The 27,426-nt window shown below is 53.4% G+C and overlaps 1 protein-coding gene across 1 annotated transcript; it reads right to left on the reverse strand.

Annotated features, from left to right (window-relative positions):
- Positions 1–25,998, reverse strand: DENND6B (DENN domain containing 6B). Its single transcript, XM_071734284.1, has 20 exons — positions 25,635–25,998; positions 19,365–19,403; positions 19,222–19,264; positions 17,043–17,155; positions 15,445–15,525; positions 14,639–14,744; positions 14,062–14,141; positions 13,718–13,780; positions 12,946–13,001; positions 12,235–12,357; positions 11,376–11,471; positions 11,182–11,276; positions 9,822–9,887; positions 9,093–9,157; positions 8,129–8,218; positions 6,851–6,904; positions 6,374–6,483; positions 1,960–2,062; positions 1,190–1,264; positions 1–863 (listed from the first exon to the last, which is right to left on the reverse strand). Exons 1-20 carry the CDS (start codon positions 25,776–25,778, stop codon positions 741–743), a joined length of 1,725 nt encoding a protein of 574 aa, XP_071590385.1. The 5' UTR covers positions 25,779–25,998; the 3' UTR covers positions 1–740.
- Between the last annotated feature and the right edge of the window lie 1,428 nt (positions 25,999–27,426).

Genomic DNA, 27,426 nt, shown 5'->3' on the forward strand with positions numbered 1-27,426 from the left:
TTTTTCAAGCAGAATAAATTACATTTGGAGGCCAGCTCCTCTCTGCAGAGCTCCAGCCATTCCCACAGCACTCTGCCCTCATCTCCAGAGAACTCAGGGTGTTGCAGATGTGCCAACCCCTTCCCTGTCTCTGCTTGGGGGAAAAAACAGCATTTCCAGTCCAGCAATCCATCCTCCCACTCCCAGCACAGCTGAAGCTCTTGCCAGCATGAGTCAGGCTGCTGAATGGGCAGTGGCAATTTTTTCACACCACTGGGACTCAGCAACTCTCTTGTTATCATCAGTCAGGAGCTGTCCTGGAAACATCTCCACCACCACCACCAGGGCTGGTCCTGCTTCTCCCAGGCGGGATGAGGGCACTGAGGTCCTGAGAGCCCAAGCACGAGAGGGGGATGTGTGTGTGTGTAGGTAAGGGCAGCAGCACACGTCTTGCACAGCCCATCAGATGCTGCTGGAAGCCTGGCTGACACTTCCTGCCCTCCTGCCAGCCACACAGGGACCTCACCTCCAGTCCCCAGCTCCCCAGAGCAGGAGCAGACAGGGAACAGGGCACACAGACCCACATTTCTGTCACAGGTGTGACCCACAGGCTCACGTGCTGGAAACCAGAGAGCTGGGAGCAAGGCCCCCACGAGGTCCTGCTGGCTGGATCAGGGGAGAACTTTCCTTTCCCAACACTGCCCACGGCTCGGAGCAGGGGGGGAGGAACCTTCCTGCCCCAGGAGAGTCCCTGCCCCTGCTCAGTGGTGGTGCAGGACAGCCTGGAGATCCTCTGGCAAGGAGGCAATGATGGTCTGGATGTACAGAGCCACCCGCTGCAGAGTCTCCTCCTTCACAGGGAGGTGCTGGCACCTGGCCCTCACCTACAGGGAGAGAGGAGAAAAGGAGGAGGACATTAAAAAACAGCTCCAGAGTTCCTCTTTCCACTTCACCACTGACTGAGCAACCTCCACCTTGTCTCTTCAGTTTGGGGGTATGAGACAGCTGACAAGAAACTGCCACTGAAGCTTCAGGGAGAGGAAAAGAGTCAGAACTTTGAGTCCTTTTCTGCACAAACTCCAGCTGCCAGTTCTCCAAACCAGGGAGGGAGAACAAAGACTCCTAAGCAACAGGGGCAATGCACACCCCTGCTTTGTCCCTGCCACACAGACACAAAGAACACGTGTAGGGAGAAGGGAGGGAAACTCACCAGCTTCTCACGAAGCTTTAGCACCAGGTCTACAATCTCCACCTCAGACTTGTCCTTCATCCAGGCCACGATGTCCTAAAGAGAGAGAACAGCTTTCTTCAGGGACATTCCCTATTTACAGAAGCTTTCCTCCATGAGATACCTCTAGCAAAGCCTGAAATAAAAGCAAGGAGGAGGCTTCTTATCCTCTTTCACAACTCTGCTGGCAGCACTTCAGCCTAAATGGGCCAAACAGAGCTCTCCCCACTATTCTGCCCCTGACAGCATCAAGCTCCTGCCTCTAAGAGAAGAGCCAAGGGAAGATGCAGTAACATGGGCACTGCAGGGCTCCCCTGCTCCAGCCAGCACTGAGAGCCTTGTGCTGTGCCCAGATTTCAATCTGTTTTTCAGAGCCAGCTCTGCTGAGGAGACGGCTTTGCCATGCCCAAGGAGCTGTCCTGCTGCAGGAGGGGAGGACACCAGAGTGCTCAGGTGAAGAAATGGAACCAGCAGTCACCAGGAAAATCCCTACCTGCCTTCATGAGGCACTGAGGAAGGCAGCAATGGCTTGGGAAGGGGCTGGAGAATGGGAGCAGCCAGAGCAGGCCCTGCTCTGACAGAGAGGGGAGCTGAGCTGCTGGTGTCCTGGTCCCCCAGAGCTGGGACTCCCCAGGGCACACGGTGCCATCCCCCACCCACGGGTGCAGGGTGGAGATGTGGCCACGAGCACCCAGGGCTGTGGTGCCATCATCTCCCAGGCCCTGGTGTGAATTCCTGGAGCTGGAACCTACTGCTTCACAGATGGCCTCCAAGTGAAGGGCCTCCAGCTTCTGGGTCATGTCCCGGTGCCTCTGGCGGTACCACCCGTCGAAGTTGGGAGACCTGAAGAAACGTCTGCAGAAACAGCATGGAATGGGTCAGGGTGGAAGGGACCCCAAAGCTCAGCATGGGCAGGGACCCCTCCCCCAGCCCAGGGGGCTCCAAGCCCCATCCAACCTTCAACCCCTCCAGGGATGGGGCAGCCACAGCTTCTGGGGGCAACCTGGGCACCCAGGGGCTCAGCACCCTCACCCCAATTTCTCCCCCATGCCCAACCTCAATTTCCCCTCTTCAAGTTTTAACCCATTTCCCTTGTCCTCTCACTAAAAGCCCTCCTAAAAAGTCCCTCCCCAGCTTTACTGTTGGGCCCTTTCAGCTGCTGGAAGGCTGCTACTGAGTCCCCCAGAGCCTCCTCTCCCTCTCCCTCTCCTCTCCTTCTCCTCTAACTCTCCTTTTCTTGCCCCCTCCTCTCCCTTTCCCTCTTTTCCCTCTCTCTCCCTTTCCTGTCCCTCTTTCCTCTCCCTCTCCCCTCCCTCTCCTCTTCCTCTTTTCCCTCTCCCTCTCTTCTCCCTTTCCCTCTCTTTTCCCTCTCCCCTCCCTCTCCCTCTCCCCTCCTCTCCCCTCCCTCCCCCTTTCCTCTCCCTCTCTTTTCCCTCTCATTTCCCTCTCCCTCTCTCACACTCCTGTCCAGCTTTTGACCCACCAGCATTCCCAGTGCTTCTGAAGTTCACCTGCTCCCAGTTTCTCCAGCTTGCCCAGGTGCCCCTGGCTGGCATCCTGCCTGTCCCTCTGGCACAGGGACTGCCCCACCCAGCTCGGTGTCCCCAGCAACTTGCTGCTGTCACCATGGTTAATGATGACATTAAACAACTCTGGTCCCAGTGCAGACCCCACAGTGAGAGGGGACATTGGGCAGGGCACAGAGGGCACCCAGAGGAGCACAGGGGCTCCAGTGCTCACAGATTCTCCTTCCTCCTGCAGCAGACACAGCTGTGAGAGGGACAGACATCCTTATTCCCAGTGCCACGAGGGATGGTCACTGATTAGGAGCTAATAAGCTCTTTTCATATCTTGTCTTCTCCAGAGGCTTCTCTGCTGTCAGATCCAGCTCAGCAGCTTTAGCAGATTGTCACCAAGAGGAGGGACAATCCTGCAGGACTCACAGCACATGGCCCAGCCAGCACAAGCAGCCCTGCTCCTTGCCTGTCCCTGAGTCACTCTGGGTGGAAAAGGCCTTCAAGATCATTGAGACCAACCCTAACCCAACCCTACCAACCATTAACCCAACCCTACCAACCATTAACCCATCCCTACCAACCATAACCCAACCCTACCAACCATAACCCAACCCTACCAACCATTAACCCAACCCTACCAACCATAACCCAACCCTACCAACCATTAACAAAACCCTACCAACCATTAACCCATCCCTACCAACCATAACCCAACCCTACCAACCATAACCCAACCCTACCAACCATTAACCCAACCCTACCAACCATAACCCAACCCTACCAACCATTGACCCAACCCTACCAACCATAACCCAACCCTACCAACCATAACCCAACCCTACCAACCCTAACCCAACCCTACCAACCATTAACCCGACCCTACCAACCATAACCCAACCCTACCATTAACCCAACCCTACCAACCCTAACCCAACCCTACCAACCATAACCCAACCCTACCAACCATAACCCAACCCTACCAACCCTAACCCAACCCTACCAACCATTAACCCAACTCTACCAACCATAACCCAACCCTACCATTAACCCAACCCTACCAACCCTAACCCAACCCTACCAACCATAACCCAACCCTAACCCAACCCTACCAACCATAACCCAACCCTACCAACCATTAACCCAACCCTACCACCCATAACTCAACCCTACCAACCATTAACCCAACTCTACCAACCATTAACCCAACCCTACCAACCATTAACCCAACCCTACCAACCCTAACCCAACCCTACTAACCATAACCCAACCCTACCAACCCTAACCCAACCCTACCAACCATAACCCAACCCTACCAACCATAACCCAACCCTACCAACCATTAACCCAACCCTACCACCCATAACTCAACCCTACCAACCATTAACCCAACTCTACCAACCATTAACCAAACCCTACCAACCATTAACCCAACCCTACCAACCCTAACCCAACCCTACTAACCATAACCCAACCCTACCAACCATAACCCAACCCTACCAACCATAACCCAACCCTACCAACCATAACCCAACCCTACCAACCATTAACCCAACCCTACCACCCATAACTCAACCCTACCAACCATTAACCCAACTCTACCAACCATTAACCCAACTCTACCAACCATTAACCCAACCCTACTAACCATACCCCAACCCTACTAACCATAACCCAACCCAACCCTACCACCCATAACCCAACCCTACCACCCATAACCCAACCCTACCAACCATTAACCCAACTCCACCAAGTCCAGTGCTCAACCCCTGTCCCTCACCCCACATCTCCAGGGCTCTGAAACCCCCTCAGAGATGATGGGGACTCAACCACCCCCCTGGGCAGCCAGGGGCCAATCAGCCCTTCAGTGAAGCAGTTTCTTCTAATACACAACCTAAACCTCCCCTGGTACAACTTCAGGCCATTTCTTCACCTTCTGCAGCCCAAATGTCATTCACTTTTTTGACTTATCCTAACTGGGATACTTCAGCACAGGAAAGAATTCCCATTTCTCTGCAGTACCTCTTTTAATTCCTCTCTCTTCCTGATACTTAAAGCTCTCAAGCATTTGCTAGCAGGGACTCAGTCCCAGATAGCTGCTGAGTGACATCTCCCCTGTATCACCCAGCTCTGCACCTCTCCTGTGCCCCCAGGCTGTGTCAGGATGTGCAGTTGTGATCAGGATCAGCTCTCTGGTTCTCCTGGGTCACACAGGGAGATGGAGAGGGGCAGCACAATGCCTGGGCTCAGCTCAGCACCTGACAGACTCCAGATCCAGTTCCACATGGGACTGAAAACCCACGGACTGAAAGAGAAGGGTTGTGGCAGCAGAGAAAGAAAAGCAGAAGGTTTTAGATGCCACACAGGGCTGGAGGCCCCTCCGTGGCAGCAGCACAACCTCTGCAGGGGGAACCTCTCTGAAGCTCCACACAACATTTCCCTCTGTTAAGAGTGGATTCTCTTCAAGCCACTTCCTCAGGCTACCTGCAGAGAGCACTTCAGGTGCAGAACTTTGTACAGCTGCTTTTTGCAACTTCCAGGACTTATTTTTTAATTCAGGGTTTGACTCAGGGACACAAGAAGCTGAGAACTTTGGAATGGGCACACTTCTGCATGGCCACCACTTGCCAGCAAAGCACAAACAGTTCACCATAACAACTTGCTGGTTGTTACTGGTTTTCAAAATATGAGTTACTCAAAATTAAATTAAAACCCTCTACCACACCCACACTGACAGGAGTGGAACCCCTTGCTTCCTGCTGAACACATTAAAGCATAAAATGCTACAAACTTCATCACAGCAACAAAACATTCTAAAACAAAACAAAACAAACATTCTAACCCACATCTCACTTCCTGGAAAGCTTTCACTTCTTCATCTCCATCCCTCTCCCATTTTCCTTCCCACTGGATATCCAATTTCTGGGTTTTTCCTACCCGTACTGTGGTGTCTTCTCCATCCTGCTTTTAACTAATTATCCTTAAAAAACCCCTGATGGGCAAACACTCCTGCATGCTCTCTTAAGTTCTTCCCTGAGAAATGACATTTTTCTGTATTACAACAGCACTGCCACCAGGCAGTAAAAATGAAATGCCCACTGTCCTGAGCACTCTGCAAACACACAGCCACCACTGGAGGAAGAAAGAAATCCCCACCTGCCCAGGACCAGGCACTTCAAGAGGCAGATTTCCTAAAGGACAATAAAGGACACAGCTGAAATGTCCTGGTTTGAGCCAGGACAAAAGCAAATTTCTGTTCACTAATTGTACTTTCCTTTCCCTTCTGGGAAGGCAGAAGGGTTCCCAGAGAGCAGCTCTCCTTCATTTCATTGCCAGCCCAGGATTAAACCTTGGCAGTGAGGGATGTCAGAGGGGAGTCCCCCCTTCCCCAGCAGTGAGGACTTAGTTAATTCTTGCAGGAGGGGAGCTGACAGCCTCCAAACTCGACTGTATCCACTCATTAGAGAGACCAGAGAAAGCACAGGATTCATTCTGCCCTCTGCTTGCTCATCCTGACCACGATTCTTTGTGGGGAGCAGTCTCTGTCCTGAAACTCCTGCTTTGCTCCCAGTTCTAACTCAGGGTTTGATTGATGCTGACTGTAACTTGCAGGAAGTTTTGGGGACAAGGCAAGAAATCAGCCAACTCCTACCTGTAGAGGCCCAACCAGTCCCCCTTGAGCACACAGGTCAGCTGGGGACCAGCATGCTCCAGAGTCTTCATGAAATCCTCCTGCCGGAAAGGACGGATCTGGGGAGGATTCTGCACAACACAAAGTCCCTGTTAGATGGAGCCAAGAGAAACTCCAGGAAAACCAGGTCTGGTGTTGGAGTGGAAGAGGCTGCACAAGGCAGACTCAGCCACTGCAACACACAAACATGCATGGACATCTTAACCTGGCTAGGAAAATTCAAATTAAACTCACAATAGCTGAGCTTACTGCAAAACAGGAAGCATCTGTCCCAATGTTTGTTTCAATTTTTAATTTTTTTTTTTTAAGGTGTAATAACCCTCTTCCTTCAGTGAGGGAAGTTCACACAGTGTATCAGAGTGTGGGATCAGCATATGGCAGAACTATTCCCAGTCCCCAGTCAGAGGAAAGCAGAAGCCACTGGAAAATGGAACACACCTTCCATGGAGTAATGGCCCTCTGCAGAGGCATCAGACTTGCAATATAATGCTCCTGAGAAGAAATAAATAAAAAAAATAAAAATAAAAAAGCGTTACAGCAATCAAGGAGCTCTTGCATGGTCACTGAGCGTGAGGGTTTTCTTCAATGCACCAAAGCCCCAACTAAAAGCCTCCTACTCTCTGGGTTGTTTTTTTTTCCTTTATAACTGAATTTTACATGAGCCTCAGTGTTCCAGCTTGCTTCCCACCAGGGCTCAGGTCACAGCACTATGTGGCAGGAATGCTAAGTGTGCCCTGTGAGAAAAGGGCAGCTGGGAAAATCACAGAATGTCAGCTGGGAAGGGACCTCCAGGATCCTCTGCTCCAACCCTCCTCGTGTTATTCTTGATGTGAGATGTCCCAGCACCCCCTGAGCTGAGACTTCAAACTTTCCAAAGTGAGGGAATCCCCCCCTTCCCCTGGGAGACCATTCCAGGGTCTGACTGTCCTCAGGGGGAAAAATTTTCCTCGTGTCCAATGGGAATCCCCCCAGGAGCACCTTGTGCCCATTGCCCCTTGTCCTGTCCATGGGACTCCTTGGGAACAGGGAGTCTCCAGCTGCTTTGGAGCCCCTTTGAGTCCTGGACCATGGGAATAAGATCTCCCCTTACTCTTCTCTTCTCAAGGCTGAACAGACCCAGTTTTCTCAGCATGGATTCTGAGAAGAGGCTCTGTCCTCCTAAGATGATGTAAAAAGGAAAGTGGAGGAGCCAAACTTGGCCAACTGGGTGGTCACCAAAACAGCACCAGCACCCTTCTAGCCCTGAAGGAAAGGATTAGCTAAAATCTGACTGAAGGTGGTGAACACAGCCCTCTTCAGCTCCACAGCAAAGCTTCCCAAAGCCTGAAGGGAGGGTTTCACACTGGAAAAGGGTTTTGATCCCAGTGCTGGTGGGGGAAGGAATATTAGGGGCATCCATCCCTTCCCCCTAGAGATCTGCTTGGACCTGTTGAAGAGAGCAAAGAACTGGCAGCAGAATCAGATCATGGGGAATAACTATTGCTACACTGGAGGAAGCAACATTCTGTCACACAGAGTGCTGTAAAACCACCCTGCAGACCTTGATCTAAGGACTGAAATCTGCGTGCAAGGAGACATTGAGTTCCCCTCCCTGGAGCAGGGACCCCCCTGCACCCTGCCCCTTCCTGAGGCCGTGATGGATGAATAGAAGAGGCATCTCCTGCTCCCCACCTTCCCCAGCCCCCACCAGGCTCAGCTCAGCTCAGCTCATCTCACCAGGGGGATGATGAAACTCTGGGTGAGCTCCAGGAGGTGCCTCCGCAGCAGAGCACTCTGCACTTCCGAGGGGCGTTTCCTCTGCATCCCCTGCGGGCACAAACACCTCAGCCACACCGGGAAGATCCCAAACCCCCCCCTTACCACACGTGCTGGGAAGATCCCAAACCCTCCCCTTACCACACATCTGCTGGGAAGATCCCAAACCCTCCCCTTACCACACATCTGCTCAGGAAGATCCCAAACCCTCCCCTTACCACACGTGCTGGGAAGATCCCAAACCCTCCCCTTACCACACATCTGCTGGGAAGATCCCAAACCCCCCCCTTACCACACATCTGCTCAGGAAGATCCCAAACCCTCCCCTTACCACACATCTGCTGAGAAGATCCCAAACCCTCCCCTTACCACACATCTGCTCAGGAAGATCCCAAACCCTCCCCTTACCATACATCTGCTGGGAAGATCCCAAACCTTCCCCTTACCACACATCTGCTCAGGAAGATCCCAAACCCTCCCCTTACCACACATCTGCTGGGAAGATCCCAAACCCTTACCACACATCTGCTTGGGAAGATCCCAAACCCTCCCCTTATCACACATCTGCTGGGAAGATCCCAAACCCTCCCCTTACAAACAACCAGCCTGGGGAAATGCACTCCCCACAACGTGTGTTTCACCCTCTGGTTAAAGGCTCCCGTGTCACTGGAGCCTTTGGGGGTTCTGTTCAACCCCTTTGTGTCCCTGGGGTTGCTGCCCCTGAGGTTTTCATTGCTGCCAACACTGAATCCCCAAGAGCAAGTGACAAGTGACAAGCTGTAAAACTGGCAAGATAAACATGCTCAAGGGTGCTCGACTAAATCACTAAGAGCTGTAAGGTCTGTGCCTGTTGGGGAGTTCTGCCTGGTTAAGGCCAGCTGCCAGCATGGTTTCCAGGCTGCAGGAGGGGATGGGAAGTGCTTACCTTCAGTAACCTCTTGATCAGGGTTTTGTCTTTGTGAAGGAATGTTTTGTAAGAAGTATAGATTCCTGGATTGAAAGAATAAAAACAAAACCAGGAAAAAAACCCATAAGTTAGAAACAAAACCACGTGTCCAGAGGAGGGCCTAGAGAATTTCTTATCACATAGGAGAGCAGGGCTGAGACTCCCAGCACAAACCCTGGTGGCTCTGGGTGTCTGTACAAGAATTATTAAAAAACAAGTACAGAAATGATGAAATTGCTAATGCAGCCAGTAATCACAGCAGGATTAGAGGACACCCAGCTACCTCAGGAACCTTCTTATGCTAAGCTCATGGTGAGATAAGTTCCTGGAGTCAGCTTATGGCTGGGCCTGAGCTGAGCAGTCAGTGAAGTGACAGCTCTGCCTAAGTAGGAAAGTTCCTTTGGCTTCCATCACATCTAAAGAGCAAACAGCTGAAATAAAATCAAGAAGCTGTCCTGACACTGCAATAATTTGTTCAATTGGCTTTTCAGTCTCAGAACAAAGATGGATGGGTTTCTGTATGAGAGAGGGGAAGTCACTACAAAGAACTGTGTAGACATCAGGCATGAGAAGGTCCCAACACAGAAATGTCCCTTTGCTGAGGTTACACAGAATGATGGTCACATGCCTGCCAAGCCTGCAAAATGCCCCACATGGAGTGAAAATGAGTGTAAATGAAGTGAAACACTGTCTGACAAAAGGACTCACCTGGTTTTGTGTCTAGAGTTTTGAGTTTAGCTGGCTTCTTCACCTTCACCTGCTTGGGCAGGTCCCCTGTGGCAAGACAGCAAAGGACCAGTTCAGGCTCCAAATGGGCCCTCAGGTGAGAGATTTGCACTTGAGAACATCCAGACCCACATCTGCACACCTGAAATCCTGTTGTCCCTTAGCTCCACCCTCCCATAACCCTTCTCATCTGTTAATTCTCCTGCTAAAACTTTGGAACAGTAATGTGATAATGGGGAACTGCAAAAAAACCCCACTCCTCCAGCTAGAGCTGCTCTTGGTTCATAGGTAACACCAGTCTGAGTCCCTCTCCCCACCTCTGGGACCTTCTCTGTGAAAGTTTCTCTTTTTCAAGCCCAGAAAGGACTTCTCCTTTTCTAAAGGTATCAGAAAAAGAGACAGCAAGTTACCCTCTCAGCAGCTCTGCTTCACCATGCCTGGCACTCACCCTGCACATCAGCTGGGCCCAGGCACACTGCAGGGAGCTCAGCAAGGGCTCAGCAGGGTCCTGCCTGGGGTGGGGGCAGAAATCCAGGAGAAATCCAGGAGAAGGGATGGAGAGCAGCCCTGGGGAGAAGGACTTGGGGTGTGGGGGGAGGAGAAGCTCAGCAGGAGCCCCCAAAGCCCCCGTGTGCTGGGATGTCACCTGCAGGGCAGGGAGGGGATTGTCCCCTCTGCTCTGCTCTGCTCTGGGGAGCCCCCCCTGGGGTAAAGCTGTGTCCAGCTCTGGGGTCCCCAGCAGCAGAAGGACACGGAGCTGCTGGAGCCAGTGCAGAGGAGGCCCTGGAGCTGCTGGGAGGGCTGGAGCAGCTCTGCTCTGGAGCCAGGCTGAGAGAGTTGGGGGTGTTGAGGCTGGAGAAGAGAAGGATCCCATGGGGAGACCTTAGAGCACCTTCCAGTGCCTGAAGGGGCTCCAGGAAAGCTGGGGAGGGACTTGGGACAAGGGCCTGGAGGGATGGGACCCTGCGAGGGGGAAGGGTTTCCAGCTGGGAGAGGGGAGATGGAGAGGAGATCTTGGGGAGAAATGAGGGTGGGGAGAGCCTGGGAGAGGTTTCCTGGGGAAGCTGTGGCTGGTGGGGATGTCTCAGGCCAGGCTGGATGGGGCTTGGAGCCCCCCCATGGCAGGGGGGGGCACTGGAGGAGCTTTAAGGTCCCTTTCAACCCAACCCATCCTATCTATGACTCCATTCTTTCAGCTGAGTCACAGTCTGGACCTCCCTTGGGTTCCTCAGCTCTCCCAGAAGTGAAGCTGTGTGAATCTATTGCTGGCACTGCACCTCTCAGCTCAGCACCTGGTCCTAACAGGGTCTATCAGCACCACAGGACCTTGATCCCCCCTTACCTGACATTCTGAGCTCTCCCACCCGGAGGATGTGTGGCCAGTGCTGCAGAGTTTTGATGAAGAAAGGGTTTGTGACTCCCACGACAATGTTTGGCCTAGGAAGAGGTGGGGGGAAAAAGGCAAAACAATGGTAACTTTGGGGTGTCTTTCCCCCAGGCAGTGTCAGGGGCCATCAGGGGGTGCTGGGCACTCACGGGGCCTGTGTCCTGGTGGTGTATTCCCTGAACTCAGTGTCATGGATGGTGAAGTAGGGTCTGTAGTCACAGCAGTAGCGCAGAGGAGCCAGGCAGCTGCACCGAGACACAAACAGCTTCACCCAGGAGCAGGCTGTGTCCTGCAGCACTGCCCTCTCCTGACACAGGGAACACTCTGCAGGACTTCTGGGCTCTATTTTTTTTTTTTTCTCCCCCCTAAAGAATAGTTCAGAGCTGGGGAGACAAAGCTCCTCGGGGCTATGAAGCATCCCAGCAGGGAACAGTCACCTTTATTCTGCTCAGCCACTGGTGGGATAGGATCAGGAGTCTCTTGCCATGCTATGCCACACAGGCTTCCATGGGCAGCCTAAATCTAGCACAACTGGTTCAGCAGGGGAGTGGATCTGAAGAAGAACTGCTGAATTTATAACTATTAGGAAGGAATTCTTTGGGGTGAGGGTGCTGAGCCCCTGGGTGCCCAGGTTGCCCCCAGAAGCTGTGGCTGCCCCATCCCTGGAGGGGTTGAAGGTTGGATGGGGCTTGGAGCCCCCTGGGCTGGGGGAGGGGTCCCTGCATTGTCCCCTTGGGACTGGAGGAGCTTTAAGGTCCCCTCCAACCCAAACCCTTCCAGGATTCCATGCTCATTAAGTCAAGGAGCATTAATTAGGGTTCCCTCATCCCTGGAAGCTTTCATGGACACCTTGGATGGGCTTGGAGCCCCCTGGGCTGGGGGAAGGGTCCCTGCCCATGGCAGGGGGATGGAGCTGGGTGATCTTGAAGGTCCTTTCCAACCCCAGCCATTCTATGAGGACTGCACGACTGCTCCAGCTCCCTGAGCCTCAGAATGTGAAGCCCTTACCTGGTCAGTGCCAGAACCATTTCTGAAGAAACAGTAGGGGATGGAGCCATTACAACAATTGGCTCTCCCAGCAACATCAGCTCCCACAGCATCTGGATATGAATTAGCACTGGCTGGAAACACCTGTCAGAAAAGGAAGAAGGAGGTTGGAATTGCACTGTGGAAAAGCTCAGACACAGTTACTGCACATAAACCCATCCAGACCTGCTTCTATCCAGGGCTTTGGAACCTAGGACTGATTTTTAGTCTCCCCCAGGAGAATGCCAAGTGTCTTTGTACATGGTGTCACTTAACAGGTTTATAAATGCTCAAAGGAAATAATGCTTTAAGCAATGCACAGCACTGGTGCTCATGTTGCTCTCGGTATGGCTTTTCATCTGAGGGGAGGACAAGGCAGGTGGATTACAGCAGATCTGTGTCTGCAGGAAAAGCACCTCTGGTGCTGAAAGGTCTGGTGCAGACACCCCCTGTACGTGCTCCAGAGCTGGAGCTGATCAGCAGGTCAGGAAGAGAAACCCTTCTCTAAGCAGGGGGTTGTGCTAAGGGCAGTGCACACAGCTTCAAACACTGCACAAGCTCTGCAAGCCCAGAAGTCTCAGTTGCACCCTGCAAAGCAGTGATTTTCAATTCTTTATGATCCCTGTGGTTTTTAGAATACTCTGAGAAAGGAAAGATAGATATAGAGAGGGCTGCAAGCATGGTGACTCTCACCTGAAGAGATCCAGTTCATGAACACTGGGGAGAACCAGTGGGGCTGGTAACAGATTCTAAATGAGGAAGGAAAGAAACAAAAGCAACAAATAAACCCCAAACCATCAGCAAACTGGAGCATCCTGACTGAAAAGTCCTCTAAACTGACCATGGCAATCACTAAGTAGCTCCCTCTACAATCTGCATAAAAAGGAGAGAACAAGGTATCAGCTGGGAACAGATCTGGATGGAGCATCCAGGGTCCAAATGAATTTCCTTTGCTAAAAGATATCCAAGAATCCCTTTTCAAGATGTGAAAGACTTTCTGTGTCTGCTCCTTTTTTGTCAGTTTCCTCTAGATGCAGACAATTATGGTTGGTAACATGGGTACCAGAAGCTGTGAAAGATGGCAACATTATCCAAAGGAGAGAAACAGGGAAAAGATCAAATGAAAAAAAATCAAAACCAAAGCTGGATCAAAAGATGCTCAGACAGCAAATGCTGCAAAACAACACAGAAGACTAAGGCAGGGCCTCCAGGAGACCTTCCCACACCTGTACTCCCAGGAAAAGCCAAGTGAAACTGTGAGAGCAAGGCACAGAAGGAACTTAAAGCACATGAATGCTGTGCAGTCCTTGTTGGGAAAGACACAGACAAGAGAGCCTGCAGTCTGAACCAGATGAAACCACGTTAACCCCAGCCCAAAGTGGCTTCAAACAGCAACTGAAAGAGTTCCAGTTCTTCTCCAGCCTCCTTCCTTACTGGCCCAGATCCATGTCACACTTCATCTCACCTCTTGGTTGAACTGTTTCACTGGGCTTGATCCTGGCTTATCCACCCTTGATGGGATCCTCACCTAGAGGACAAATAAGAACAGATTATCCAGGGAGATGGCATCACTTGGCAGGCACACACACTTTGCCTCCTTCCCTAACAACCCCCTAAGGGAGAGAGTTCCCTCAGTTATCAGGTAGTGAGTAACTAACTACAGTTAGCAGCAGTTACTACAGAGCTTAGGAATCAAGAGAAAGGATCTAAAAGCAAACAAGAATTTTAACCCCCAGAAGAAAAGGGAATCTATTTCACTTCCCAGCCTGCCTCAGCCTGCCCTGAGTGCAGCCCAGCACCAACCAGTACCTGGATAACAACTCCCATCACAGGAAGGTTCAGGGTCTGTCCTGGCACAGGAGGTGGCCACTGATCAATCTCATTGCACACTGCAGGCAAGAAAAAAGTTTAACCTGAAGGTCACCACAGCTAATTCAGCTCTCAGTCATTAGTCAGCTATTTAATTACCACTCCACGTGTCTCCCTGGTTACCTGCAATCAAAGGGATGGTACCAAGGAACTGTGCAAGTTTAGGTCAGCACCAGACTTTGGTCTGCACCAGTGTTTCCAGCAGAACTTTGCTGTTGATAAATCATGATTAGCAGTGCCACAAAGATCTAGACAGAGATGCAGTGTTAGCAGATTTCTTTCTTCCCTCTGGGAATACATTGTATGCAAAACTGACAGCATCCCCCATTAAGGCTGTCAGGCATTTCCCAGGGAAGCACCTTCACAGCTGCTCATACTCTGACAAGCCAACAGCTCGGAGGAAGCTTTTTCCTTCTTGGAATCTCTTCCAGAATGAACTCATTTGGAGCACTCCAGCTGCCTTTCAGGAACCTCCTGATAAAAGCCCTGAAAGATTTCAGTAGATCTGCCTGCTCACCTGCCTCCAGGCATGGCTCCAGCTTCTCAAAGTATTCTGGAGCAATCAGCTGCAGCAGGGACTGGAACAAGTTCACATATGGAAGGCGTGAGACCAGCACCAAGGACTGCAAAAAAGAAAGACACATTTAGGACTCAGAGCCCCCCTGACATGGCAAGCAGTGAGAGTGATGGTGTTTACACTGCTTATTAGAGGGCTAAACTTAAAAAAACACTAAGAACACGAAAGAGTAAAATATTTGCCCACTCAAGAAGTCTGAAACTCCACTCCCTTCCAGGCAGTGACCAAAACTGTCTGAAACAGAGAACTTGGTGTATTTATGCTCCAACAAACATGCAGTTTGTATTATTTTTTTCTGTCCCAAAGGAGTTTATGGTAAGTGACAAGGTTGGTGAGGTAGCAGGAGTGTCACTGCTGCTAGTTAGAGGCAGGAAAACCCATTCCCAGGTGGCTTCTATGAAGAAGGAAGGTTAACACAATAATAAGAGTACAATGAGGTGTAAGTAGCACAGCCTGCTACAACCAAGTATAACCTCTCTGTGACACCAGAGCACACTGTGAGGCAAATGCTTGGAATCCCAGGGCTCAGGCAGCAGGCCATGGCTCATGTGATCCCCAAACCATGGCAACCACATCCAGGTTTGTTTGGAAGGAGCCTTTCCACACACTGCCCTGTTCCCTGCTTCCTGCTGCAGCGCTGTGGGGGTCACACAGGAGAGTGGTGCTGGGTTACAGCCCCAGCTCAGGGCCTTTGTCACAGTGAGCACAGCACTGAGAGCAGGAAGCTCTCTGGCTTCAGGACTCACCTTCTGGAAATAACCCCTCTTCACTGAGCTGTCCTTGACCTGCCTGAAGTAGACGTAACCGAAGAAATGCGCTGACTCCCTCTGCAAGAGAGACCCAGGGGCTGAGAACAAAACCTGCTGCCCCCCAAGACCCCCAAACACTGCCAAACAACACCCCTGCTGCACAGCAGCTCCCCCACTCCCTCCTGTTTTCCAAAGCCACCCAGTGCTCAGCTCTCTGGGAGAGTTTTCCACAGGGGAAGCAGGGGGGAGGGAACACAAACCCAAATTCACAGAAATTCAGAGCCCCCAGGGTTTTTTTTCCACCATCCCCTCTCAGCAGCACCTGCAGGGCAATCATCTGGAGGGTTAAGTGAGGTTTCCACCAGCTGAGCCAACCCCCTGAGCTCATCCTGGCACTGCCCCAGCTCGTCCTGGCACCCCGAGCTGGCACTGGTGCTGTCAGGATTCCCTGCCAGCCAGAGGGTAAGGTCTTGCTGAGAAGGAATACATCATCCTCTGAGGGAGGAGATGGCCCTGCCATGCCCCCTGCATTCCTCTTGTCAGGTGTTTGAGGCACCACTCGTGTCTGTTATTAACTGAAACAACTTTGGGGACAGCAGTTCCAGTTCAGACTTTGCTCAGCACCGAGCTGAATGATGCTCCCTTCACAGCATCCATGGAAACAGATTTAACACCAACCCCCAGTGATCATTCCCTGCTTTCTAAGGTGCCACAGAGAAAGACCAGCCCTAACACCACTTTTTGAAGCCCCACAGCTTAAGGCACCATGCTCTTCCCTAATATCATTTTTCCACCCCAGAATTCAATACTTTGGCAATTTTCCTTCCCTGACTTGTTTAAAGCTGGGTGACCCTGGGAGGCAGCAGAGCAAGCTGCAGAATCTCTAGAGCACAACTTAAGAACAGAAATCCTGCTACTCCCTCTCAGACCAGCAATCCCCTTCTGGACTCTGTCTCACAAAATCATATGGCAAAAAGGTTGCAGAAAGGTTAAAAGGGCACAGGAAGCACCATCTGAAAGGAGAAAGCAGAAGAGGAGGAGTTGCATCTGCTCAGTCACAAAAAAGCAGCAGTGCCCAGCACCTCCCCTGCTCCACGTGAAGTGAGCAGAGAGTTCAGTGATGGGACCACAGAGCCCACAGACACCCCTGGTACCTGGTGCTGGGCTATGGGTACCCACCAGTGGTCCCTGCTGGTTTTACAGACATCCTGCAGCAGACAAACAGGACTTGTCACCCCCCAGCTAAAGGGATGCAAACAAGGATATTCCTGTTGTGCCTCACCCCAATGTGCACAGCTGGGCACTGCTGGATGTCCCCTGGGTGCCACCTTTTTGCTGTGACCACTGCTCCAGCCTGGGGTCACCCAGCTCAGTTCCAGCTCTCAGAATAACTGGGGTGGGTTCCCTGCAGGACCCTCCATGAGGATTGACATGGGAGCAAAAAGCTGAAAGCTTTTCCCTTTTCTGACTGCTCCCACCAGAGGAAACGAGTGGTCTGTGCACAGACAAAAAGCCACAAGGCTTCTGGGCCTTTTAGCCCATGAGCACTGCTGCCTGCTGAGCAGGTGGGAGCAGTGCCCTGCAACACAACTGACCTGCAGAGTCAGGGGGGCTTCTCTATTGTACTCCCCAGGGTCCTCATAATGAGCTGTCCTCTGTCCCCCAGCCTGGCGAAGGCGGAAGCTGAACTGGGTGTCCCCCAGGCCACCTGGGACAGAGATCACAGAGCCTCAGGAGGAAAGGTCAGGTCAGAAAAAAGCTGGAAGTTGGTTAAATCTGAAACGCTGGCAGAAAGAGGGAGTCTGATTTACAAGGAGTTCCAAAACTGAAAAGCAAGGGGAGAGGAACAGCATAAAGAAATCCAAAAACCCAGTGCAAGACAGGAAGAACCCAGAGGTGAAGAACTGGTACCAGTAACCACAGAATGTCAGCTGGGAAGGGACCTCCAGGACCCTCTGCTCCAACCCTCCTCATGTTATTGTTGATGTGAGATGTCCCAGCACTCCCTAAGCTGAGACTTCAAACTTCCCAAAGTGAGGGAATCCACCCCTTCCCCTGGGAGACCATTCCAGGGTCTGACTGTCCCCAGGGGGAAAATTTTCCTCTTGTGTTCAACCCCAGGAGCACCTTGTGCCCATTGCCCCTTGTCCTGTCCATGGGACTCAGGGATTCTCCAGCTGCTCTGTAGCCCCTGAGTGCTGGAACATTGTGATAAGGTCACCCCTAAGCCTTCTCTTCTTGAGGCTGATGAGCTGATTAAGCTGAACCTTGCTTGGAAACTTCAGAGACATCAACCAGCATCATCTATCCTGAGTAGCTGCAGCCACCTCCTCTTCTCCACTCCACAGAAAAACCTACAAAGAGCCTCCAGCCAAGCCCCCACGAGTGCTGATTTGAACCACAATCCCCAGCACAGTATCCTGGACAAGCACCTCCCTGCACCACCCACGTTTGGTGCAGCAAGGAAAAAAAGCAGCATGAGGGAAGTCCTCAGGAGGCTTCATCAGCTGGAGGGGCAGAAGGAGTGGGATTGAGTAGGTACAAAGAGATCAGTCACAAGGAAAGAGTGAAACGTGGAAGCTGACTGAACAAACCCCACAGCTACACAGAGTGAGGAGCTGCAGTGGGGTGGGAGGATGGAGGAGGTACCCCCTTCCCACTGCTGGCTGATCTCATCAAAGTATCACAGAATCCCAGAGTGGAATGGGTTGGAAAGGACCTTACAGCTCCCCCAGTAATTCCCCTGCCATGGGCAGGGACCCCTCCCCCAGCCCAGGGGGCTCCAAGCCCCATCCAACCTTCAACCCCTCCAGGGATGGGGCAGCCACAGCTTCTGGGGGCAACCTGGGCACCCAGGGGCTCAGCACCCTCACCCCAAACAATTTCTCCCTCCCTCCCTCCCTCCCTCCCTCCCTTCCTCCCTTCCTCCCTGCCCAAGATCTCCTCTCCATCTCCCCTCTCCCAGCTGGAAACCCTTCCCCCTCGCAGGGTCCCATCCCTCCAGGCCCTTGTCCCAAGTCCCTCCCCAGCTTTCCTGGAGCCCCTTCAGGCACTGGAAGGTGCTCTAAGGTCTCCCCATGGGATCCTTCTCTTCTCCAGCCTCAACACCCCCAACTCTCTCAGCCTGGCTCCAGAGCAGAGCTGCTCCAGCCCCTGGGTCACCCTCTGCTCCAAAGATGAGCTGTGTGTGCTAATAAAAAGGAGAAGTAGCCTGAGTGTCTACTCAGCTCTGAGAAACTGCATCCTTAAAAACACTGAAAACTAAACTGGGCAAAGCTGTAGTGAGCTTACAGCCTGGAACCTCTTAAAGAGCAAGGTCCTGGGATGAGCTCCCAGGCTTATTTCCTGTTGCCACCTTTCTGATCTATAAACACAAGCTTTGGGAACACTTCTGTTGCATCCTCTCCCCAACTCTTCCTCCTGCCTGAGCACTGCACTCACACAGAGGTGCTGGGGGTTGGCAGCTGCAGCCTGCAGGGACCTTTCCTTCCTGACTTTTGGGTGTTTGATTGGCAGGGGTGAAGCAGCAGTGTGCAGGCTGATCAGGAAATCTCCCCATCACCCTCTGGACTGCAGATCCCACATCCAGAAAGCAATCACAAGGACAAGAAGCCTCTTTGCTGGGAGCTAAGGGCTGGGTGCTCCTTGATGTCCCAGCTGTGGGAGGTGCAGCCCAGTGAGTGCAGCAGAGGCAGATGACTCAGTTTTTCCATCCTGAACTCTCTTCTTCCCTAAGGGAAAGGAACCAGCAGTAAGGGAACAGCTCCCACCTACCTGAGTAGGAGTCTGGGAAGGACAGGTAGCAGATACTGGTTTTCTGCAACAAAGAAAACCACACAAGTAAGAAAAACATCATCACCAATGGCCAGTGCCCTCAAAAAAAAACCCAGGGAAAAATGGAAAAAACCAGACATTACCTCTTTCTCTGTCAGCCTGAAGTCATAAGGATACACCAACTGCAAGAGACAAGAGCCAGGAAGTCAATCCCTGCTCCTTCCTGACCTCTGCACAGACCTACAGCCAGTGCTTCTGACTGCCTTGTTTTTCCCAAAATTGCATATCCTACAGGAAGGGACACTGAAAATCTGGCTGGCAATGACCCACTGACTGCTACAAATTCTGAGTTTATTCTACATTTATGCCAAACAGCTGCCGTTTCACTGAGACCAAAGAGCCCCCCCAGCTGGTGACTCCTCTGTGCAGGTGAGGGATGTGCAAACACCCCAGGACTGCTCCAGTGCTGCTGGGAGGGACCTGCAGGGATATTTACTCTCCAAGCTTGGAAAGTATCAATATTCAACTCTGCACAGAAATACAAATTTTTTAAAATCACCCAAACTAATGTCCTAAATAGGAAGTTTTGGACTTTCTGTGTTTCTGGCTGTTGTTTGGAGCTGGGCCACTTTTCATTTGGAGTTTTTCAACCTGGTTGAAACTTAGAATTCACTAAACCCCACCAAATACTCTGAAGCAGTGGGGGAGGCAGCACCATGAGCTGCTGAGAGGCAAAAGCAGCTTTGACAGCAATGAAATGAGCAGAGAGCCAGCAGGGACAGAGGAGGAATGGCTTTAACAACCAAGCTGTGCACACACGTGATGAGGAATGGGAATAAAGAGCCAAGGGGGGTGACACAGAGTGCTAACACAGCCTCTGCAGCAGCATCCTGCAAAGACACAGGCAGGGGGAGGTCACAGGCCCCAGGGGCAGGGGAAAGGAGACACAACCTCAGGTCTGGCTGTATGGAATCAGAAAACAACAAGAGCTCTGCAGAGGAAGCAGTGGGCAGGCTGGGGGTAGGCAGGGCTGAGCTCTGGGCTCTGAGCTCTGACACCACTCCTGCTGCTGCTCACCCAGCTGGGGACAGGCAGCAAAGGCTTTGGGAGCTTTGGGAGCTGTGGTTCTGCCTCTCTGACTGGATCTCATCACTTGGGCTCAGTGATCTTACTGCTTTTTTCCAGCCTTAATGATTCTGTGGTTCAGAGATTAATTCCTTAATGTAGTTATTTTTAAGGAAGCTCCAGCACAGCTATTTTTAGGAAGGCTCCAGGATTTGCTGTTCACATACTGAGGCAGCAGTACCTGGAGAGGGAGGGAGGAACCAAAGAGGATGAAAATGGCAACAGCAAACTGAGGAAACCCCTGTGCCAGAAACACAGCAGCCTGAAAAGCTGAAAGCAAACCCTCCAGTGCCCAAGAATCAGCACAGTTCTAGAGATTTCCCTGGAGCTGCACTCATTTACCCCAGGAGAGCAATTAATTCTCTGGGAGCAAGCCTCTAGAACATTAAGGTATCATTTCCTGATTCCTAATTTGAGAGCTGCTGTCAGCAGGAGAAGCCAAGGTTTATTTTGTAGAGAAAGAGGTGGGTCTGGCAGAGGCTGGGAGGTTCCTGCTTTGTCAGCAGAGCTGTGACAGCTCAACTGTTCCACCCCATTTATCACCCAGCTCTCCAGCTCAGAGCCTGGCAGAGAATCTCCAAGCACCCAGCCCCAGCTCTGCAGAGGAACTTTGTGACTGCTGATAACACCATTTCCCCTGTCACCCAGCAACACAGAACCCCAGGCCAGAGCCACCCCAGGAACCACCACACTGAGAGGTGGGGAATGACACAGGGGCAGCCAGGAGGAGTTCCAGAGCTCCCTGGGCAGAAGCCCAAAGACTTTGGGGTCTGGAGAAGTCACCTGAGGTTTCTCAGCCCCTGGGACTGCAGGGGTGAAATCCCTGGGGAAGAAAGGAGCCTGAGTGGCTGGGAAGGTGGAGATCAGAGCATCACAGTGAGGGACCTGGAGTCCAAAGCCCAGGGGAGGGGATGCAGGAAGGGTCCATGGAGCAGATGAGTTCCTGGGGCTCCTGAAGCCTCAGGGCAGCAGCTCTGCCCCAGGCACCTGGAGCTCAGGGCTGGAGCTCCCTCCCTGCTTTCCTCTCCTTCCAGCACCAGAAATAGGAAGGGTGGCAGCAGCCCAGGGAGCTTCACCCTGCCAGCTCTGCTCTGGCACTTCCCACAGACTCCTTGGCAAGGTCACCTCATCAGCCTGGGAGAAGCCAGCCCAATTAGCAATTAAAAACGATGCCCTGGGTTAAGGCTCCCCTGAAAGGTGAAAACTACAAAAAGATAAAGGAGCAAAATCCACACAGCACAGACCCAGAGCAGAGGGGATGTCCCAGAGCTCAGAATCCCTGCCTGGGGAGATGGGAGAAATTGGATTTTTAGGAGCTTTTCTGGACTATTTCCCAGGTAGTAGGAGCAGGAACCCATCCTGAGGGTGCTCCCTGAGGAGCCCCAGAGCTGTGAGGAGCTCAGCTGAGCCCCCACCCACGGCTCCTCATCCATCCTCTGCTGCCTTTTTGGGGGGTTTTGCTGCAAATCAGAGCAGAAGTGGGGACTGAGGGCTCCTGGCTGCCCTGGGGGTCCAGGTTTAGGTATGCTCAGGGTGTGCTCAGCCTTTTGGAGGGTGTCAAAAAAAAATTAAATCATAAATCAGGCCCCAGTGCTGTGAGGGGACTCAAAAATTCAGATAACCCTGGTGCTGAAAAGCAGACCTTACCTGCTTGGCTTCCCCTTCAGTTTAACTGCTGGGGGTGGGAGGGAAACCACTGAAACTTTGCAGGGTTAAAGGGTTAAACCCCCAGTCTGAGATGGTAAAATCCTCATTGGCTGAACTTCACCAAAACAAACAAACAAAAAACCAAAACAAAACAAAAAACAAAAAAAACCCCAAAAAAACCCCCAAAAACCCCAAAAACAAAAAACAAAACCAACAAAAACCAAAAAACCAAAAACAAAAACCAAAAACCTAAAACCAAAAAACAAAACAAAAAACAAAACAAAAACAAAAAACAAAAAACAAAAAACAAAAAACAAAGAAACAAAAAAAACAAAAAACAAAAAACCAACAAAAACCTAAAACCAAAAAACAAAACAAAAACAACAAAAAACAAAAAACAAAGAAACAAAAAAACAAAAAACAAACAAAAAACAAACAACAAAAAAACCCAAAAACCAAAAAAAAAACCAAAAAACCCAAAAAATCCCAAAAAAAAGACAAAAAAAACCAAAAAAAAAACAAAAAGGAAAAACCAAAACAGAAAAAAAAAACACAGAAACCCCAAAAACCCCCAGCAAATAAAAAGGAACTTTTTTTTTATTTGTAGAAGACCCTGGGAGTATCCCAAGGGGAGCTGAATTATGCCCCAGGTTGTGCTGGAGCTGCCACGGGTGGGACACAGATCCCTGCAGGAGTTGGGATCTCAAGGGTGCCCAGAACTCTGCTGTTGCCATGGCAACCCGGAGAACATCCCAGAAAAGGACTCCTGGAGCCTCTCAGAGCTCCACAAAGTGCCCGTGTTTGGGAAAGCTGGGAAGGGAGGAGGGGCAGGCCTGGAAGGGGGAATGTCTGAGGGCTGGGGGTGGATTTTCAGTGTCTGTGTGGCTGATCCAGCAGGCCCAGAGGAGCTTCTCAGAAACATCTTTTCTCTCTCTCAGGTATTTTTTTTTTTTTCATCTGGACCTATTTGAAGAAATGTAAATTGGTGGATGAGTCAGAAACCAGAATTACACCTGATTTCTGTGTTTCCCTGCTGAACACTTCAAGAGCAGCAGAGTGGGAGTCCCTGGATGTGAGGCCTCTGCCTGGTGAGGTGGCTGCTGAGGTCACACAGCACAGAACACAGAGCCAGGCTCCAAAAACACGGATTTATCAGTGAATCAGAGCAGGGACTGGGTGGGAAGGGACCTTAAAGCTCACCCAGAGCCACTCTCCCCCCATCCAGCCTGGGCTGACACTGCCAGGGATGGGGCAGCCACAGCTTCTGGGGGCACCCAGGGGCTCAGCACCCTCAAATTCCAGAATTTCCTCCCCGTCTCCAACCTCCATCTCCCCTCTCCAAGTTTTAACCCATTCCCCTTGTCCTCTCCCTCTCCCCCTGTGTGAACCCCCCCTCCTCCCAGCTTTCCTGGAGCCCCTCCAGATCCTGGGGGGTTGCCCTGAGGTGAACCTTAGAGCAAGGGAAGGAAACCCTGGGCAGGCAGGCAGGCAGGAAGGAGATGTTTTATCTGGAAAGAATCCTCTCCTCAGGAACAAGAAGTGATGGTCAGAGGTTTCTGTGGAGCAGCAGCTCAGAGCCCTGGGCTGGCTGCATCCTCACCCCCTGCACAGAGGTGATGCAGAGTGTGGGGCAGCCCAGGAGGGGAAGGTTCCCCTTCCTCCTGCCCCCCTTTCTGTCAGGGGGAGAGGCAGCAGGAGTCACCCTGAGTGCCTGAATCCCTCCTGGGAGGGGAGGCTGCAGAGCCCCAGGGAGCTCTGTCTGCTCTGCTCTGCTCTGCTCTGCTCTGCTCTCTGCTCTGCTCTCTGCTCTGCTCTCTGCTCTGCTCTCTGCTCCCTGGTGTCACTGGTTCATTCTTTTTTTCTTTAAACCCAAAGCCCTCCTGGGGGCTGCAGGGCTCATCCTGCCCAGAGACAAAACACAAGATTTGGGGTCAGCCTAAAGCAGCCAAGGCAGGAGAAGGGAAGGGAAGGAATCCCGTGACTACACCCAGGACTGACACTCACACTTATTCAACCTTCTGAAAGGTTTTTTTCCTTGGAATTCCCCTGTAGGACAGTAACAGCTTGACCTTTTTTTTTTTTTTTTTCCCCAACTCCATGAAGAATGGATCATGGGATCTGAGCAGCTTCTCAGCCTGCTGGGATGTTCCCTGTTTCCTTGGATCTTCATGCCACAAGAGAAAAGTTTTTCCCACCAACACTTACGTAGGCAAAGGGAGGAAAGGAAGAAAAAAAAAAAAAAAAAAAAGCAACTTTCCAGGGATGAACAAACCCTGGCACTGCACACCCTGACACAGTCAAACAGCAGACAGGTAACAAGAGCAGTGAGAGCACCTTGTGGCCACAAACCAAAACACAAGCACTGAGGGGAAAAAGCCAACTCTTCTCCCAGCAGTCACAGCCCTTCCCAGGTGTGTCAAGTCTGGGTTTGCAGAAGAGAAGGGTAGGGTGAAGCTTAAGCCTACAGTGGATATTTTTATTTATTTTCAGGCTTCATGGCAGCAAACACAGACAAATATTTAGGAGAACAGAGCAGCAGGAGGCTGGCTTGGTCTCCACCACCCCCCACTCACTCCAGAGGCTTTGGCACTACTTTAAACCTGGGAAATCTGAACCTGGAGAAGTGTTGAGCTCACACAGAGTGAGGAGCATTTCCCACCACCCCACAACAAATCCCAAGGGAGCTGAGGTGATGCCCCAGGTTCAGCACAACCCAGAGACCTCTGGGCCCCTCCTGCTGCATTTCCTTAGGACACCCCCAGGCTGTGCCCCCAGCCCTGCTGCAGGTCCCCACCTCCCTTCACACCCTCCAGCAGAGGCTTCTTCCAGGGCTCAGGGAAAACCATTCCAGCCCTTTCCCTCCCAGTCCATCCTCATGGCTGTGCCAAGCCCCTGGGAAGCCAGAGCCCCCTCAGCCCCCCCATCACCTCCCCCATCACCTCCCCCATCACTCCCCCCTCAGCTCCCAACTCCTTTATTGCTCCTCTCCTCTGCTTCCCCCCCAGCCACCACCCTCCCCAGCAGCTCTGCACCCCCTGCCCACCTCACACCCCCCCCAGCCCCCCTGGCTGCTCCTGGCCCTGTCCTGCCTCACACCCCCTCCCCCTGCCTGTCCCTGGCACTACTCCTGCCCTGCCCCCCCAGGGCCCTTCTCCAGCCCTGCCTGCCCCCCAGCACCCCCTTTCTCTGCTCTGCTCCCAGCTCTGCCCCATCCCCCTCACCCCCCACACCCCAACCTCTGCTCTGCCGCACACGGGGCCCCTTTCCCCGGGGCCCAGACAATCACTCACCACCCCCCAGCTCTATCTGGGCCCAAATGCCCCTCACCCCCGCTCCCACCCAGACCCAGCCCCCCCCTCACCCCCGCTCCCACCCAGACCCAGCCCCCCCCTCACCCCCCGCTCCCACCCAGCCCCAGCCCCCCCCTCACCCCCGCTCCCACCCAGACCTAGAATCCCCCCTCATCCCCCGGTCCCACCCGGACCCAGAATCCCCCCTCATCCCCCGGTCCCACCCGGACCCAGAACCCCCCCTCACCCTCCGGTCCTACCTGGGCCCAGCCCCCCCCTCACCCCCCGGTCCCCCCCAGACCCAGATTCCCCCCTCACGCCCCAGCCCAGGCCCAGCCCCCCCGCCCGCACCTCCATGGCCTGTCCCAGCTCCAGATCGAAGGTGACAACGCAGACACACTCGAGCCAAGCTGAGAACCGTGCCCAGGGTAGGGGGGAGGCGCTGGAGCCCCCGGTCCGGCGGGGCCGCGGTTCGGTCCGGCCCAGGGCGTCCATGGCAGCGCCCGCTCCGCCCGGCCCCGCCCCGCCCCCTCCCGGCCCCGCCCCTCCCGGCCGCGCCCCCCTCCGGCCCGGAGGTTCCCGCTACCACCGCCACCGCCGCCCGCACCACCGAGACGGCCCCGGCGGCACAGAGCGGCCCCCTGGCGGTGTCATGGCGGGCGCGGGCCTGGGCTCTGCGGGACCGGGACGGGAGGGGACGGGACGGGAAGGGACGGGACGAGGCTGCCGCTAAACCCCAACCCCCCGGCCCCCGAGCTTCCCCTTCAACACCACCGCTCACCCCGGGCCGCAGCGGGACTGAGCGGGACGGACCCGAGCGGGCTGGGCCTCCCCGGCCTGCGGCACCGAGACTGAGACCGGCCCGGGGGTGGCGGGGATGGGAAGGGTGATGGGGACAGGGAGCTGGGGACAGGGTGATGGGGACAGGGAGCTGGGGACAGGGTGATGGGGACAGGGAGATGGGGACAGGGAGATGGGGACAGGGTGATGGGGACAGGGAGCTGGGGACAGGGTGATGGGGACAGGGAGATGGGGACAGGGAGATGGGGACAGGGTGATGGGGACAGGGAGATGGGGACAGGGGGCTGGGACAGGGTGTGATGAGGACAGGGTGATGGGGACAGGGTGATGGGGACAGGGTGATGGGGACAGGGGGCTGGGACAGGGTGATGGGACAGGGTGATAGGGACAGGGTGATGGGGACAGGGAGATGGGGACAGGGGGCTGGGACAGGGTGATGGGGACAGGGTGATAGGGACAGGGTGATGGGGACAGGGAGATGGGGACAGGGTGATGGGGACAGGGTGATGGGGACAGGGTGATGGGGACAGGGTGATAGGGACAGGGTGATGGGGACAGGGAGATGGGGACAGGGGGCTGGGACAGGGTGATGGGGACAGGGTGATAGGGACAGGGTGATGGGGACAGGGAGATGGGGACAGGGGGCTGGGACAGGGTGATGGGGACAGGGTGATAGGGACAGGGTGATGGGGACAGGGAGATGGGGACAGGGAGATGGGGACAGGGGGCTGGGACAGGGTGATGGGACAGGGTGATGGGACAGGGTGATGGGGACAGAGAGATGGGGACAGGGAGATGGGGACAGGGAGATGGGGGCAGGGGGCAGCCTGGGGGTGTGAGGGGGTCTCTCCCAGGGCCGGGCCGTGTCACGGGGGGGACGTGTCCCAAAGTAAAGGGCAAAGGGTGAGTTCCCATTCAGCTGCTCGGGGGAGGGATGGGAGCTCAGTACCTCGGGCTGCCTCCTCCTCCTCCTCCTCCTCACCTGAGCTGTGTGCTGGGGTGAAAACTCCCGTGGATACGTGAGGTTCCCTGAGGTGCTGGCAGAGCCACTTGCTGATCCTTTCTGACTGCCAGGTTCTGAGCAGTGGGAGCAGCAGAGGGACACAGGGGCTCTGCAGAGAGGTTGCTCCAAGCCCCATCCAGCCTGACCTGAGACACAGCCAGGGATGGGGCAGCCACAGCTTCTCTGGGAAACCCGGGACAGGGGCTCAGCACCCTCAAATTCCAGAATTTCCTCCCATCTCCAACCTCAATCTCCCCTTTCTCTCCAAGTTTTAACCCATTTCCCTTCTCCTCTCCCTACCCCCCCGTGTCCAAAGCCCTCCCCCAGCTTTCTTGGAGC

The sequence above is a fragment of the Heliangelus exortis genome, chromosome 1 (genome assembly GCF_036169615.1).
Source record: "Heliangelus exortis chromosome 1, bHelExo1.hap1, whole genome shotgun sequence".
NCBI classification, from domain to species: Eukaryota; Metazoa; Chordata; class Aves; order Apodiformes; family Trochilidae; genus Heliangelus; species Heliangelus exortis.